Genomic DNA, 16,235 nt, shown 5'->3' with positions numbered 1-16,235 from the left:
GCTAAAGAGACGTGACCGGATCCTCCTGCATTCTGCAGTCCCACACAAGTCATGCAGGAGGAGAACCTCTCTGAGAGCTCACGACTCCTGTTGGTGAGTTCTTGATCAGCAGAATCCACTTTTTAGGTGAAGCATCACTTTAACAATGTGAACTAGTTTGAACCCACTGGTCTGATTCTGAGGGAGTTTCCAGCTTTATAAGAACAGGAAGACTCAACTGGCGTGACGTGTGCTACGATGTGATGTCACAGCAGCCATATTGGATGAGCTGGAGTCTGCCCTCGCACTGCGCGGTGGTGGACCCTCTGCCCAGATCTCTGGACAGTGCCCCTTGGTGCTCCAATCAGACCCCTGGACCAGGTAGGCTAGACTCCCTGTCGGCTGGTTGCAGTGGTGACGGGGTGTCCAGCGGGACCAGTCTGGAAGTTGGCCCCCTGCAGGTCTGGCCCATTCCTCAGCCCCTCTCATCGCCTCTCTGTCCCATCACATCACATCTTATGTATCACTAGGCCTTGAGGGGCTGGACCCCCCAATTTTAATCACATCGTAGACATTTAGGGCTTGGGGGAGTGCATGAGGATGTACTGGGAGACTCTGCCGTCTGCAACCGGCGGGGCTCCCATGCCCTGGGTGCCTCCGCCAATTTTAACTACATTCTAGTCATCCACATCATCACATCTACATTCCTATGCACAACACGCACCCTGCACCCATGTTGGGATGGGGGGGCAGCTGGGGCACGGAGTGGGTCCAGTGCTGCCTCCTTTGCTAACTGCACGATTGCAGGCCTGGGGGCCTGCCCGGGGCTCTTTGTGGGGGGGGCTGGTCCTCTTCCCAGCATGGTGGTTGGGCTGGGGTTGGTCACGGGCCCTGCTGTTGTGTGGTGGATCGCTCGCTGGCGGTTTCACTAAGTCTGAGGTGCCCTGGACCGTATCAGCATCTATGGAGTACTCAGCCCCTGTATGGAGGAAGATGAGGGTATGATTGTTTTGTCCGGGGGTGGCGGTCCTGGGCGTGCGTGCCTTCAGCTCACCCTGGCGGGTGGGCTGGGCCTCTCAGGGGAGTGGGGGTTCCCGGCTGGCTGGCTGGTGGTGCCCTATAGCCTGAAGCCCGCCTGCTCTGGGGGGAGGGGGAGAACAGGGGATGGGTGGAGGGGATGGGGATCGGGGGTTGGGGGGGTATCTCCATTCGGGGGCGGTGGGCCTGGTCGTTGTGGTGGGCTGTGGCTGCCCTGCCTGGGTGTGGGGTGTGGGTGGGTGTCGGCCTCGCCGCTGGCGGACCTCTTGGGGGGCTCTGGTCGGGTCTCGGGCCAGAGGGGCCCTGTGCCCCTGGGCTCTGCTCATGCTGTGGGGGGGGGGGGTGCCCGGTGGGACCGGGGTCATCTCTGCCCCGTCTCTCTGTGGGTTGCTTCTAGGTGGGGTTTGCTGCTCCTATGCTTTCCTACGGGTCCTGGCATGGGTTTGGCCTGTGGCTGTTTCCTGGGGGAGGGGTGGCCTGGGGCTCCCTGTGTCCTGGGGGTTTCTGGGTGCTCTGGTGGCTTGTTCCTGACCTGCCTGCTATCCTGGACTGGGGGTGCGATGTCCTGGCCCCCCACATCAGCTACAGCCAGCTACGCACAGCATCCAAGACAAACTGTTGCACACACACATACACATACACACACGTATACACACAAACGCATGCGGTGCACAACTGACCCATAATCACACACTCAGACATTTATCTAAAAATTATATTAAACCAAATGGTAAACCTGCACTGGAAATTCTGCAACCAATGTTTTTTCCTTTTTTTTTTCTTTTCTCCTCTCTGTTGTTGTTGTTACTTTTTCTTTGTTTGTTTGTTTGGTTTTTGTTTTTTTGTTTTTTTTCTGCTATTGCTGTTGTTGTTTTTGTCCCCCCCCCCTTGTCCTCCCTGTCCTGTCCTTGGTCTCTCTTCCTGTCCTCTCCTGAGTCTCAGTCTGGTAGCTTCATCAATGAACCAACACCATTCCTAATGAAGTTCAACACAGATGCTGATAGGAGGAGTTTATCAGGTTCCTCCTTAACAGAGTAGAACTGCTTCAGTCCAACAAGGCACCAGGAACATGGATGCTGCTGCTGAACAGGACAGGGTAAAAAAAAAAACTTGTCTGATTGATTTCTACTATTTTTGGTCTCTTTTGATGACGTGTGCTACAATGTGATGTCACAGCGGCCATATTGGATGAGCTGGAGTCTCTCAGGAAAGTTGTTTTCTTTTTTCTTTCCAAGTCCATTCATAATGAACCAAAGAAAACATTGCTAATAAACCAGCAGAAGACGATGAGGAAGTTCAAAAGTCTCTGAACTTCAAGTCAGAGGATCGACGTCAGGTTGCCAGCAACAGAGGGACCAACTAGATTAGACTGATGAAGAGCAGCACCTGAAGGCTGCCATCAAAGAAGAAGACCAGAGAAGAGAAGAGACTGAAAAGAGAGGGGAAGATTTGGAGCAACAAACAAGGACGAGGACTTGGTGATGTCTGGACCTGAGACCAGCCACCGCACCTCTGCTGCCTCACAGCTGCTGACCAGCAGGGTGAGGACGCACCCAGAGGTGAACTGCAGTCACTTGAGCAGCGAGTCAGGGAGTTCTTCAACAACAGAGAGGTTCCTATGAACAGGGACCAGATCGCTGCTCGTCCACCAAACCAGAGACACAACAACAGGCTCAGCATCATCGCTCCATTTGTGAGCAGAAAACATGAAGCTGAGGAGCAAAGAGTCCAGGTGTCCATGCAGAAGAGCCTCTCACAAAGACAAACTGAGACTGAGACAGAATCCTGACAAAGAGGAAGAGAATTCAGGACTGGTGGAGAGGAGCTGGAGAGTCCTGATCAGACTGAACGCTCACCTGAGCAGGTAAAAGTGACAGTGGTCAGAGACCTGGAAGATCTTGATCAACATTCATGACAATGTTGAATGTTGAGGAGGAGAGGAGGAGGGGTGAGGAGATGTCCCACTGTCAATGGAGTTGTGCTGTGAAATATCAGCAACCTCAGTTTGGGAGAGATAAATCTGGGAAAACTGGAAGAAAATGAGTGAATCCACACTTTGGAAGTCTTCTGCTGTCAAGATCCAACAATTTAGGAGTTAGAAAATGCCACTGATCAGAGATCCACTTCCACCAGAACATCAGCTTGAACTGTGACTGTTATTCTGAAGAGGAGTTCAGTTCTGGAGTCAAATGGAGCAGTTTTCAGTCCTTCACTTCACCAGCAGGAGGCTCTGCAGCAACTTCTCCTCAATCAAAGAGAGCGTCATCAGTTTCAGCAGAGATTTAGTGAGCAGCAACTTTGGAGCCTTGGCTGAATGATAATGAGCTGCAGCATGGAGGAGAGGCTCTGAAAGGTTTAGTCCAACCAGGGTCAGAGAGAGAGGGGGCTGTTGCTCTTCAATGCCAGGTTCTTGATCAGATCACCATGGTTACTGAGAAGCTGATGGATGTGTGACCTCTGAAATTGAGGCTGACAGATGCAGAACCATATTAGTTAGTTGTGTTTCTAGAGCGCCGGGTCACGCGTCGATCAGTTTCATCCACTTCCAGGATGACGTGAAGAGCATCAGGATAAAGTGAGAGTTTGGTTTGTTGGATTTAGTGAAATCTGTTGATCATTCAAAACTGCAGAATTTGTTCCTTCATGTTGAGTGGAGTTTCTATCCAGTCGTTGTAGAACCTAAGAGAACCTGAGAGAACAGAGCAGCACTGATGGACAATCTTTCTATCAATGTGATTGATGGACAGAGGAAAGTCAACTGTTAGTGGCTGGTGGGAGCCACCATTTGCCTGTTTACAGTGGCAGAGATGAAGAAGAACTTCAAACTCAGAACAAACAGGCAGAGGAAGAGTTTGGAGGGAACAAATCACCAGAGGCAATGAAGGCTCAGAGCAGAACCTGAGAGTCCTGATTGACAGGAAGTTTCTGGAGAGGACAGCAGGGAATCCTAGGATGAGGTTTGACAGCCATTTTGGACTCTTTTTGACCGACGTTGTCTGTTGAAGGAGTTGAGACAAGTTCCTAAAGAGGAGGGAACCAAGGTGAACAAAGGGTTTGGAGAAAGACTTTAAGAAGAAAAATAGGCTCTGGAGGGAATTTATCAAGCATCCACCAGAGGAAAAGGAGGAGAAGAACAAAGTAAAACCAGAAGAACATCTGATGAGATCGAAGCGAAGTAAAATCTGGTCAACTGGACGTAGGTTTATCTTGAAGACGTTTCACCTCTCATCCAAGAGGCTTCTTCAGTTCTAGTGAAGAGTGTGGAATTTCCAGCTTATAAACCTATGTGGGAGTGGTCAGTGCTATTGTGGTGGAAACGACCCTCCCGAGACTCACCTGGCCTCCCCAAACGACAGTCGTTGTGAGGTGTCAGGGAGTTTCAGGGGTGGTCGTTAGGGAGTTTCACCGACCACTCAGATGCTAATGGACTGTGCTGGCAGCAGCCGTTCCACATGGGTCTTTCAGCTGAGCTCTTTGGGGAAGCTTTGAAAGGACTTGGTTGTAAATAGGTGAAAGGAAATGTCGCAGTCCACCTCCTCTGCAGGCAGATCCGTGCAGACCTCACTGTACGGATCTCTACATAGGGGAAACCAAACAGCCCCTCAACAAGCGCATGGCCCAACATAGAAGAGCCAACTCTGGAGGACAGGACTCAGCGGTTTTCCTCCACCTCAAGGAGGAAAGCCACTCCTTCCAGGACGACCATGTCCAAATCCTCGACAGAGAGGACAGATGGTTTGAAAGAGGAGTTAAAGAAGCCATCCACGTCAAGATAGAGAAACCATCTTTGAACAGAGGAGGTGGACTGCGACATTTCCTTTCACCTATTTACAACCAAGTCCTTTCAAACCTTCCCCAAAGAGCTCAGCTGAAAGACCCATGTGGAACGGCTGCTGCCAGCACAGCCCATTAGCATCTGAGTGGTCGGTGAAACTCCCTAACGACCACCCCTGAAACTCCCTGACACTGCACCACGACTGTCGTTTGGGGAGGCCAGGTGAGTCTCGGGAGGGTCGTTTCCACCACAATAGCACTGACCACTCCCACATAGGTTTATAAGCTGGAGTTTCCACACTCTTCACTAGAACTGAAGAAGCCTCTCGGATGAGAGGTGAAACGTCTTCAAGATAAACTTACTTCCAGTTGACCAGATTTTACTTCGCTTCGATCTACGATGACCTGGATGAATGAGAACCTACACAGACATCTGATGAGATCAGAACAAAAAGACTCTTCTGATCAGTTGTTGGAGAAACAGAACATGGACATCATGATTGAACTTCAGCCCTCATGAATGCCTTCCCTTCATGTGGAGGAGAGCTTGTTAAACTAGAAGAAATATCTAGTAGTCCAGCTCAGGATGTTCTGCTCTCATCATTCTGACCAAACTCTTTGGACGGGACATCGGCCAAATGTCCTCCCTGTTCCACCACATTCTGGTCTCTGTTCTTTCCTGTTCTATCCTGCTCCAACTTCCTACAGAGACTCAGACCATGAGAGGGTGGAGGATGAGAACCAGAGGTGTTCCTCACATATGAAGTTCAACTGGTAAAAGTCTCATCACACATCCAGGACTTCATCCACCTACCGAGCTGCAGTTGAAGCTTTGACCACTGGCAGCAGCCTCAGAAGAGCCTCCTCTGAAGCTGAATATTTGCTCAGGTCAAACACGTCCAGATCTTCTGAGGACAGTAAGATGAAGACCAGAGCCGACCACTGAGCTGGAGACAGTTTAGCTGAGGACAGACGTCCTGATCCCAGCAGACGCTGGATCTCCTCCACCAGAGAATCATCGTTCAGTTCATTCAGACAGTGGATCAGGTTGATGCTTCTCTCTGGAGACAGATCCTCATTCATCTTCGTCTTGATGAACTCAACTATTTCCTGTTTGGTCTCTGAGCTTCTTTCTGTCTGTGACACCAAACCTTGCAGGAGAGTCTGATTGGTCTGCAGTGAGAGACCCAGGAGGAAGCGGAGGAACAAGTCCAGGTGTCCATTGGGACTCTTCAAGGCCTGGTCCACAGCTCTCTGGTGCAGGTTATTTAGTTCAGGTTCACCTCTGAAGACTCGTGACCTCCGGGATGTTTGTTTCTCTGTCAGCAGATTGACTCCAGAGTTGATGAAGGTCAGATGGACATGAAGAGCAGCCAGAAACTCCTGAACACTCAGATGAACGAAGCAGAACACCCGGTCCTGGTACAGTCCTCTCTCCTCTCTGAAGATCTGAGTGAACACTCCTGAGTACACAGAGGCTGCTCTGATGTCGATGCCACACTCTGTCAGGTCACATTCATAGAAGATCAGGTTGCCTCTCTGCAGCTGATCAAAAGCCAGTTTTCCCAGAGCCTTCATCATCCTCCTGCTCTCTGGAGTCCAGTGTGGATCCGTCTCAGCTCCTCCATCATACTTGACCTTCTTGACTTTGGCCTGAACCACCAGGAAGTGAATGTACATCTCAGTCAGGGTCTTTGGCAATTCTCCTCTCTCTCTGGTGGTCAACAGGTCCTCCAGGACGGTCGCAGTGATCCAGCAGAAGACGGGGATGTGACACATGATGTGGAGGCTTCGGGACCTCTTGATGTGGGAGACCATGGTCTCGGCCTGTTCCTCATCTCTGAATCTCTTCCTGAAGTACTCCTCCTTCTGGGGGTCAGTGAACCCTCTCACCTCCGTCACCATGTCAACACACTCAGCAGGGATCTGATTGGCTGCTGCAGGTCGTGTGGTCATCAAGAGGTGAGCGGGGGGAAGCAGTGTCCCTCTGATGAGGTTTGTCAGCAGCTCGTCCACTGAGGTGGACTCTGTAGCATCGGTCACGGTCCGGTTGTTGTGGAAGTCCAGAGGGAGTCGACACTCGTCCAGACCGTCAAAGATCAACGCAACCTGGAACTCTTCCAACCTGCTGATTCCTGCTTCTTTGATTTCAGAGAAGAAGAGATGAACAAGTTCCACCAAGCTGAAGTTCCTCTGCTTCAGCACATTCAGCTCTCTGAAGGTGAACGGGAACATGAAGTCTATGTGCTGGTTGGTTCTGCCTTCAGCCCAGTCCAGTGTCAACTTGTGTGTTAGGACCGTCTTCCCGATGCCAGCCACTCCCTTTGTCAGCACGGTCCTGACTGCTGTCTCTCTTCCAGCTGAGGCTCTAAAGAGGTCTTCTAGTCTGATGGTTGTGTCTCGTGCGGCTGGTTTCCTGGATGCTGCCTCAATCTGTCTGACCTCGTGTTCCTCATTGACCTCTGCAGCCCCTCCCTCGGTGATGTGGAGCTCTGTGTAGATCTGATTCAGAAGGCTTGGGTTTCCTGCTTTAGCGACCCCCTCAAATACACACTCAAACTTCTTCTGCAGGTTGGACTTCAGTTGACTTTGGCAGGCTGCAGAAGTTCCTGAATGAACAAAGAACAAATGGAGTCAAGGGTGAACACTGGGACTCGTCCTGGTCCTGATATATCTGGGTGCTGCAGGAAGGAAGCTGGAACTGGTTTGACGAGGGCTTGAATGTGAGGAACCTTCATTTGGATCAAAACATGATGCACTCCAGCTTTAAAGCTGTTCAAATCATCTTACTGCTGAGCAGACGGTCAGCCAGCTGCTCCTGATTCATTCTCTTGAGGAAGTCCAGTGTGATCTTCATGAACGCCTCTCTGCTCCTCCTCTGCTCCTCCTCATCATCCAACCACTCCTCTGGTTCATCTGGACTCAGAACCCTCCGGAATCTCTTCAGCTCCTTCTTCACAAAGTCAACAATCTTCTCCTCCAGCAGCTGGAACAGAATAAATGTCAGAGTGAAACGAGTGGAGGCAAAAACAGGTCATGTGACTGAAAACCTGCTGGTCTCCAGTGAGTGACTGAACCCTCACAGACCATAAAGATGGAGTCCAGGTGTGCTGGGTGTTGCTGGATGGACTCACCACCGAGACCATCTGAGTTCTGCTGATCAAGTCTGTGGAGACAAGATGAAGTCAAAGAACCAATAGTAAAGGAACACCAGGGACCTTCATGGTAGCAGGGACCTGGACCCAGCAGAGATGGGGGGGTCTGTGGCTGGTCCCAGACCTGCCCATAGCCCCCTGCTCTTGAGTGGAAGAGATCGTATCAGAACAGACAGTTTACATTCTCACCTGGGATCAGACTCCAGTCCACCTTTGAACTTGAGAGGAAGACCCATAGACCAATCACTCTTCATGGACACACAGCTGGGTTCGGGGGGGTCTGGTGTCCTCTGAGAGAACCTGATGGAAACAACACTGATCAATGCTGACGATCAGGAAAAATCATCCAGGAAAACAGGAAAATGTTGAAGGTCAAACGTTTTAATGATGACGATAAAAAAAATGCCTGAGAAAAATGAGTTTCAGTCCTCAGAGCTCACCTCTGACCAGAAGACTGTTGACCATCTTTGAAAGAAATCGGCTGATCCATACAGGCGTTGCTTCTGAAGGACACACACCTGGGTCCAGGTCCAGCTCCAGGTCCAGCTCCAGCTCCAGCTCCAGGACCAGTAGAGTCCAGCCTGGTTTTCTGGGGAGGGGCTCCCTCCTCTAGGTCCTCACTCTGATTCATATCAGAGTTCAAACCTTCACACAAACACAACAACACCTTCATTTATCAACAAGCTTCACATCTCAGGACCCAAACTTGTGACTCCTCCAAGTTCAAATCCTTCTCCTCTTCAGAAACATGGTGGAGAGACATTCATTCTTCTCTGTCTGGAGGACGGAAGTCATCTGATAGCAGCAAGAAGACCTGAACCTTTGGACTCCAGGAGGACAGTTGAACTTTGTCTGGTTGAGCTGCTCTGAACTGAAAGAGCTGCTATCAGATCCAACATCAAAGTCTGACAAATGAACGTGTGACATGCCCAAAAATAGTGCGACCATTTTTGTGTTGAGATATTCCATCGTCGTCTGCCGCTTATTCCTTACTAGTCAGGGTCGCGGGGTGGGAGGGTGGAGCCTATCCCAGCATCTACAGGTGAGAGGCGGGGTTCACCCTGGACAGGTCGCCAGTCCATCGCAGGACCAACATACAGAGACAAACAACCATTCTCACTCACAGTCACACCTACAGTCAATTTAGAGTATCAATCAGCCTCGTCCCCTCTTGATGTCTTTGGACTGTGGAGGAAGCTGGAGTACCAGAGAGAACCTGTGACAGTCTAGACCCCACTGTCACTGTTTGTCCCTAACCCACCTCAATAAGTGCACAATTGTTTGGTGGGATAACATGGACAAACCCGGAAACAACCAGCAACATTAAAGGACATTTATTCACAAAACCATGCATCAAACAAATTACAACCTTCTCCCTCACCAGGGCTCTGAACTGGATCCTAAAAGAGTCAGGGTGGGGCTGGAGCCTTTAAGTAGGCGTCGAAGGCTACGCCCAAATTGGGGCGAACCATTCCCTGTCCGGAGACAGGGGAACTCGAACAGTACATGGACATGTGAATGGGTTTGGTCAATGAAGGACACTGGACATTTGTTTATTGCAAAGTAGCAGATATATATGGTCACTGAAGGACATGGTGTTTCTTTGCTGTATGTTAAGGTACACAGAACAATTTGGGAAAACAATACAACTCCCCTTAACTGGTCTTTGGTCTGTCTGGTGGGAGGGGCCATGAGAGTATATAAGGGGTGAGAGTGGGCTTACAAGGCAGTCTGCTGTTAACTCTGCTGGGGTGAGGTGCTCATTGCTGAGGTCCAGAGGTGAATATTGTTTCTCAAAAGTTCTATTGTTTCCAAGTTATGATGTTCTTTCTATTGATTAAGCTAAGAGTAAACCATGGTTGATATGCGCATTGACTTATTCTTGTTGAAAGTATTGACTGCTAAAACATAGAATATGCATATTTGATTTATTCTTGTTGAAAGTATTGTGACTGCTAAAACACAGAATATGCATATTTGATTTATTCTTGTTGAAAGTATTGTGACTGCTAAAACACAGAATATGCATATTTGATTTATTCTTGAAAGTATACTGCTAAAACATAGAATGTATGCATTTGATCATTGTTAAATATTTTGATTTGTATCTGAGTTATTATGCTTTGGTTTTGAGCTTGTTATTTAGTTTTGATTATTTTTATTACAGACCTCTGGTCCCTTCTGTATATAGCTGCTTTATTACATTTGTGTATCACAACTGGGGACATAAATATTGTTACAACTTATGCAACTCTGTCGTGTTTTGCCATCAATGGTTTAATGTCTGGGTCTCACACTACCCATAACCGTGTCCGGGGTGTGACATTTGGTGGCAGTGGTGGGATCCAGACATTAAACCACTGATGGCAAAACACGACAGAGTTGCATAAGTTGTAACAATATTTATTTCCCCAGTTGTGATACACAAATGTAATAAAGCAGCTATATACAGAAGGGACCAGACAGGAACAGGGAGAACATGGAGACTCCACACAGAAAGATCCTGTGCTGGAGCCAGGACTCGAACCCGGAACCTTCTTGCTGTGAGGCCACAGTGCTGACCACTGCACCACCGTGCAGCCTGTTTAGATATTCATTTAATTAAAAAAAAAAATTTCTTTGTTGCCAGGGTTTAATACCCCCTTAATAGAATTGAACGACATCGCTGTCATGTTAAATTTTATGTCAGTTTCGACATTGAAACATGGTGAAAATGTGCCGCATCAGGGTGGAACCTTCGTCACAGGAGCAGGTGCGCCTGGGTGGTATGCCTCAGACACGATCTGGACCATGGACACAATAAAGAGTAGACACCGCTCGGACTGCTGCGCAGCGAGAAATACGGCCGCCATCTTGGTCCGGTCAAGCTCCCATACGCTCCAGTCATTCGTATGGTGATTCAGCGATGCCGGAGCACTGTGCGCCGTATTCCTGTGCCAGTGTGCGGACGGTAGCGAGCAGGGCTCAAGGGTTAACTTTTCACAAGTAGGATTAAACGTTTCCTCAACATTCTACCTGATGGTAGAGTCACTTGAAGACAGCTGACTTATTCACAATTATAGCAACTTTGGTGTTAGCAACAGATTAGCATTCGATTGGAAAACTGTTTGGGAGAGAAGAAACTTGAAGGAATAAAATAGAAAGTAGGAAAGTGAACTCTTTTTTTAAAGATTTTTTTGTATCTATCCATCTTATCCATCCATCCCTGTCTTTCTGTCTTGCCTCCAGCAGATCTGAGACTCCTCAGGATGACCCGGCAGCCACAAAAATACTACTTTAAGCATTACAGTACGTGTTTGCTCAGTTTATGGTACTATTTATAGTATACTATTAATACTAATAGTATTCATTGTACTATGACTACAAATTGAATATTATCTCATATGTTCTTGGGGGTCTGCACGGTGGTGCAGTGGTCAGCACTGTGGCCTCACAGCAAGAAGGTTCCAGGTTGGAGTCCCGGCTCCAGCATAGGATCTTTCTGTGTGAGTCTCCATGTTCTCCCTGTTCCTGTGTGGGTTCTCTCTGGTACTCCAGCTTCCTCCCACAGTCCAAAGACATCAAGAGGGGACGAGGCTGATTGATACTCTAAATTGACCGTAGGTGTGAGTGTGAATGGTTGTTCGTCTCTGTGTGTTGGCCCTGTGATGGACTGGTGACCTGTCCAGGGTGAACACCGCCTCTTGCCCATAGGTGATGGGATAGGCTCCAGCCCCCCGCGACCATTAATGTGTAGGAATAAGCAGATGATGATGATGGATGGATGTTCTTAGGTTTAACTTGAAATTGTGCAATTTTTGGATATGTAGGCTCTATATTTGTGGGTATTTCTTCAATTTTCCAATTATTAAAGTAGACAGTCTGCTTCTATATGACATTATTAGTGTGTGTATACAGATCTATAAAATTAAACAAAATCAAATAAATATATATTAAATTAGCCAATTAAAATGGCCAGTTTTTAATAATCACTGAGACGTAGCAGGAACCAGCTCTAACCTAGTTATCCTTGATTAATTATGTTACTATGGCATCTACAGCCACTGCCGGCATCTTCTAAAATATTATTTGATTCATTATGAGTGTTTGAAAACGCCAAAAAGTTATGGCCTCCATCATGAATCTTTGAATGACTTTTGTAGAGGAAAAAATAGCGTAGTATTGAGCGAACTATGATTCATTTAATGCGCTGAGACTTCATTGCGCCGGTTAAACAGCGGTGCAGAGTGAGGCGGGCGACCGGACCAAGTTGGCGGCGGCATTTCTCGACAGCGCCCATTCGTGGTAGCGGCGGATGCGGGATCTACTCTTTACTATGTCCATGATCTGGACGATGAACGGGCTGCTGTGTCTTCATTGTTGCTGTGTTTCTCTGTGTTTCACAGAACAGTTTGTGACTCCGGTCCCAACCTGGGACCAGAGTCACAAACGTATCACCATGACAACCTGACTATCAGACTGTTGGTGTCATCACCTTCTGATGGAGAACAGAATCTCCATGAAGCAGCGAGTGCAGGTGAAGGAACCAGCAGCTCTGACTTTGGAAAGATCTCAGTCCAACATTCCTACTCGGAATGTTGATCCAAGCATCAGGAAACTCTGATGGTTCGGATCAGATTCCAGGTTTGAGTCTCAGCTTCACTCCTCCAACAGCTCAGAATCATAAACTCAGGCTTTTCTAGCAGCTGCTCCGCCTCCAGGACCTCAAACAGCAACACTGAATGATGCTGTGGTCAGGACCCTCTTTCATGTCTGGATGAGACACAGCGGCTGTCCCTCAACTCCAGTGTGAAGTCTGACATGTTAAGATCCGGTTGGACCCGTTCATACTCTCCCTGCATTCTTCCCTGATGACGCAACATGAGAAACCAAGCGCTGCTGGTTTGCTGTGAACGTTCCCACTGACGCTCGTTGTGAACCAGCTAGAATCCCACCTTCACACCTCCTGATGGAGACGGTTCAGCTGGACACTCAAGCAGGGAGCCAACTCAGTCAGAGGGATCCTGTTGGTCTGGGGGGTTCTCACCTGCTGAACTCAACCTGCACACTCGTTCAATGGTTCTTTTCTTCCCTCCTTCTTCCCCCTCCTTTAATTCAGTTAGCGGTTCAAGACAAACAGGTGACCGACATGGACAGACATGTCCATTAATCATGGCCTTCATACCTGGATCAGAGAGACGCTGCTCCTTCTCCCTCCTCAGGCCAGGTGTTTATGTGCATTTGATCTGGCGTCGCTTCCTCATAACAAGTCAACGAGAACAACCTGAAAACCAGTCAGGCCACAGGCAGAAACCAGTTACATGCAGTTGTCCCATCTCTCCACTAGATGGTGCTGCCTGCCTCTATGATGGCTCCAGATCAGATGGATCCCAGCAGCAGCAGTTGAGTTCCTGTCCCTGCTTCAACACTTCCAGACCTTCATGAGGTCACATCGAGTTCTTCCAGGATTCCCTGAGAGACGTCTTTGAACAGCTGCAGCTTGTCTCTGTCCAGGGTCTCATCATCTCCCAGTTTTCCTCCTGCTCCCCCATTCAGACCTGAACTGCCATCAATATTATTCATATTGTTATCTGACTGAAGTCTTTACACATTAGAGGTGCCACCCTTGGGCCATGCTGGGGTCGTCCCTTTGGTTCGCTTCTCCCACTTTTCAGAAATTTCTAACCTTTGTTTTAAAAGCTCTGGGTTCTTCGCCCCGATTAGGACGGTTGATACGGTACTCATTTTACAAGTTGCACCTTTAACCTGTTCTTCTATTGGCACTTGGAATAAAAGACAAGAGGAAAAACATGAACGTCTGTGCAGGAGTCCAGGTGAGCACGGGGGGACTATTTTTAACTTTCTGTGTCTGTATCTTCTGGGCTGGTTGCCAAGCTATGAGTCAACTGTACTACAATACCCACACACACCTTAGTCACGCCCACTGACCATTCCCACCAATCACAGCTGGAGGAGCCAGGAGGCGTTTCCCCTTCAGTCATACACACCTCTCCTTTCACTCGTTCAGGTTCCTTTCCCTCCTTTCACTCTGACTCCTCCATCAGAACTGGGCAACAACAACTCCTCTATCTGTGCTGCAGCCTGGCCTTTTGTCCACTTCAACCTCTCCCTCCTCACCCGTCCAGCCCTCCTCTCACACCCTCACTCTTACCTCCAACTTTCGAACTCCAACATGGAGCGACACAAGATCTTCAGAAGAAGTGCAGGTTATAGATTTGCTAGATGAAACAGTTTCCATGAACAAAGGGTTCACATTGATGGAATAAAGTACAAGAATTCTTTGATTTAAAACAAATGCATGACCAGTTTTGTGTGAAGGGGAAACATGAATTAGACTTGAACAAAACGTGGTCCAGATGTAGAACTGCAGCAGTGTTGAACCCAGGTCTGACTGCTAGAGGACCAACAGAGCCCATCAAGCTCTGTGTACTGGAACGTGGAGTTTAGTTCCTTTCACACAGCACTGCTCTCTCTCTGCTCCTCTCAGCCACACTCCTGGATGAAGCTCAGTCACACCACACATATGAACACTCACAAACACACAAGGACACACACTCACCAACACTAAACATGAACAAACACAACCTGGTCAGCCTGAGTCAGGTCTGCTCAGGTGTCCTCAGTCAGGGGGGACTGGACCCAAGCATTTCTTTGGTTTTTATTGTGTGTCCTTATTCTGAGGGATGTTTCCCTCTCTATGTTCAGGAGGTTTATGGGACTTGCTGGTATTTTCAACTGAATGGTTTACTGGAAGCTGGAGTGACTGATCAGACCAGTCACTCCAGGAAACCTCCTTTAAATGCTGTCAGAGAGGGAGAGCCGTCTGCTGGTGGTGGTGTTCATTCCTCAGTGGGAGCCTCTATGGTTGATGTTCTACTTCCCTCTGGTGGTGAGGCAGTGGGGATGCAGTTGATCTGCTGGTCTGGTTGAACGTGAGTGGACAGAAACCTTGTTGAGGTGACTGGGAGTTCCTGACTGTGGTGAGCTGCCTTGCTTCTCCTCAGGTCTTCATGGTGGCTTTCTGCTGGACTGTTGTTGAAGGGAACATGGCATCGTATCATTTTCAGCTCTGACATCTGGACAGTGGACAGATGTGACATCATCATGGTCTCACTGCCTGCTTTGTTCATGGATCAATGGAACGTTGTGTTGGAACCTTTATTGTAGAACTGCTATGAGCTGAGAGCTCAGTGTTGTTGGAACAACGCAGCTCCACATGGGACTGATGTGATGAAGAGGTTTTTATTGAGCTGAAGCTGGAGAGCAACAATCAAAATGGAGCAGCAAACATTCTGATGGCAACGTTTACAGAGGAAAACTGTTGCAGAGTTCAGAGTCCCAGTGAGTCAGGTCAGGACTGGGAACACTGGTCTCTCCTCAGCACCTCTGACACTGGAGTCTGGGAGCCCTGGGTGGCCTCACAGCTCACCCAGCCCACCTTCCTCCACTGGTCTGCGGGGAGCCTCAGGGTGCTGCTCCAGCTGTAGAGGCGGTCCTTCTCCAGCACCCCGGGGCTCCTGCTCTCCTCCCAGCTGCCGCTGCTGCTGCCGTCCACCTTCCAGGCCAGACTCCAGTCTGAAGGGAAGCCCTTGTTGGCCAACAACACCAGCGTGACCCTCCCCTGCTGCAGCTCCTGGCTGGAGGGGGGCAGCACCGTTAGGGAGGGAGGGACATCACCGAGAAGACACCGCTCAGATTAGAGGACAGGCTAGCTGTCAATCAAATCCTGCTGCTAGGACACCAGGACTGTGAGAGCAGATTTCCTCTTGAAGGAGTTTCTGTCAGATGTTTCTCTGCTCCAGCAGTCACTCACTCACACATTGTTTCACTTCCCTTCAAGAAGCGGCTCAGAAAGAGTCCTCACCGCCCAAATAGAAGCAGGACCCTGACAATGGAGGAAAGCCCCTTTGGCAGCAGCTCCACTTTGAAAACTGCCATCAACTAAAGCTTCTCTGTTCAGTCATGAAGATGAAGAACAAAGAAACCCCACACATTCAAATCTCCCTGATTCAGTACCATGGGGACAATGTTTACTTTGTCCTGTTACCAGGAGGAGGGATTTACCTGTGGCTGAGCATCAAAGGCAGCTTCAAGGAGCCAGAAATGCCCTTATTTGGACATGACTTTGTCGAAGGACTCCCCTGAAATTCAAGGCCCTGAATGGGAAAGTATTTACAAACCTGGTAACTTAAACAACAAACCAGTCAAACCACAGCTACCAGTTTAAACTTCAGACTTGGAGGTTCATGTTCATGGTCGACTTCCAAAACTTGACTTCAGAATTCTTTG

The 16,235-nt window shown here is 48.8% G+C and overlaps 1 protein-coding gene and 1 long non-coding RNA gene across 5 annotated transcripts in view; one reads left to right on the top strand and one right to left on the bottom strand.

Moving 5' to 3' along the window:
- The window catches only part of LOC147271494 (NACHT, LRR and PYD domains-containing protein 3-like), a 22,288-nt gene extending 9,063 nt beyond the window's left edge, over nt 1-13,225 (bottom strand). For 3 of the 4 annotated variants that reach the window (XM_086202705.1, XM_086202715.1, XM_086202732.1), the window contains exons 1-6: nt 13,111-13,225; nt 8,387-8,591; nt 8,136-8,246; nt 7,879-7,957; nt 7,582-7,777; nt 5,606-7,400 (exon numbers count right to left, since the gene is read on the bottom strand). In XM_086202705.1, coding sequence (XP_086058831.1) covers nt 5,606-7,400; nt 7,582-7,777; nt 7,879-7,957; nt 8,136-8,246; nt 8,387-8,577 — 2,372 coding nt within the window. In that variant the 5' untranslated portion in view covers nt 8,578-8,591; nt 13,111-13,225. Of the gene's footprint in view, nt 1-2,089; nt 4,039-5,605; nt 7,401-7,581; nt 7,778-7,878; nt 7,958-8,135; nt 8,247-8,386; nt 8,592-13,110 lie in introns of those variants that run through there. The other variant, XM_086202723.1, reaches the window with a different exon arrangement.
- On the top strand, nt 9,683-14,239 carry LOC147271493 (uncharacterized). The gene is made up of 3 exons (XR_015115277.1): nt 9,683-9,725; nt 13,045-13,152; nt 13,273-14,239. It is a non-coding gene; the product is annotated as an uncharacterized LOC147271493 (long non-coding RNA).
- The last annotated feature ends 1,996 nt before the right edge of the window (nt 14,240-16,235 follow it).

The sequence above is a fragment of the Aulostomus chinensis genome, chromosome 1, assembly GCF_037954235.1.
Source record: "Aulostomus chinensis isolate RoL2024-O1b breed Wild chromosome 1, RoL_Achi_v1.0, whole genome shotgun sequence".
NCBI lineage: Eukaryota > Metazoa > Chordata > Actinopteri > Syngnathiformes > Aulostomidae > Aulostomus > Aulostomus chinensis.
This window is presented reverse-complemented; position numbering and strand designations above follow the sequence as displayed.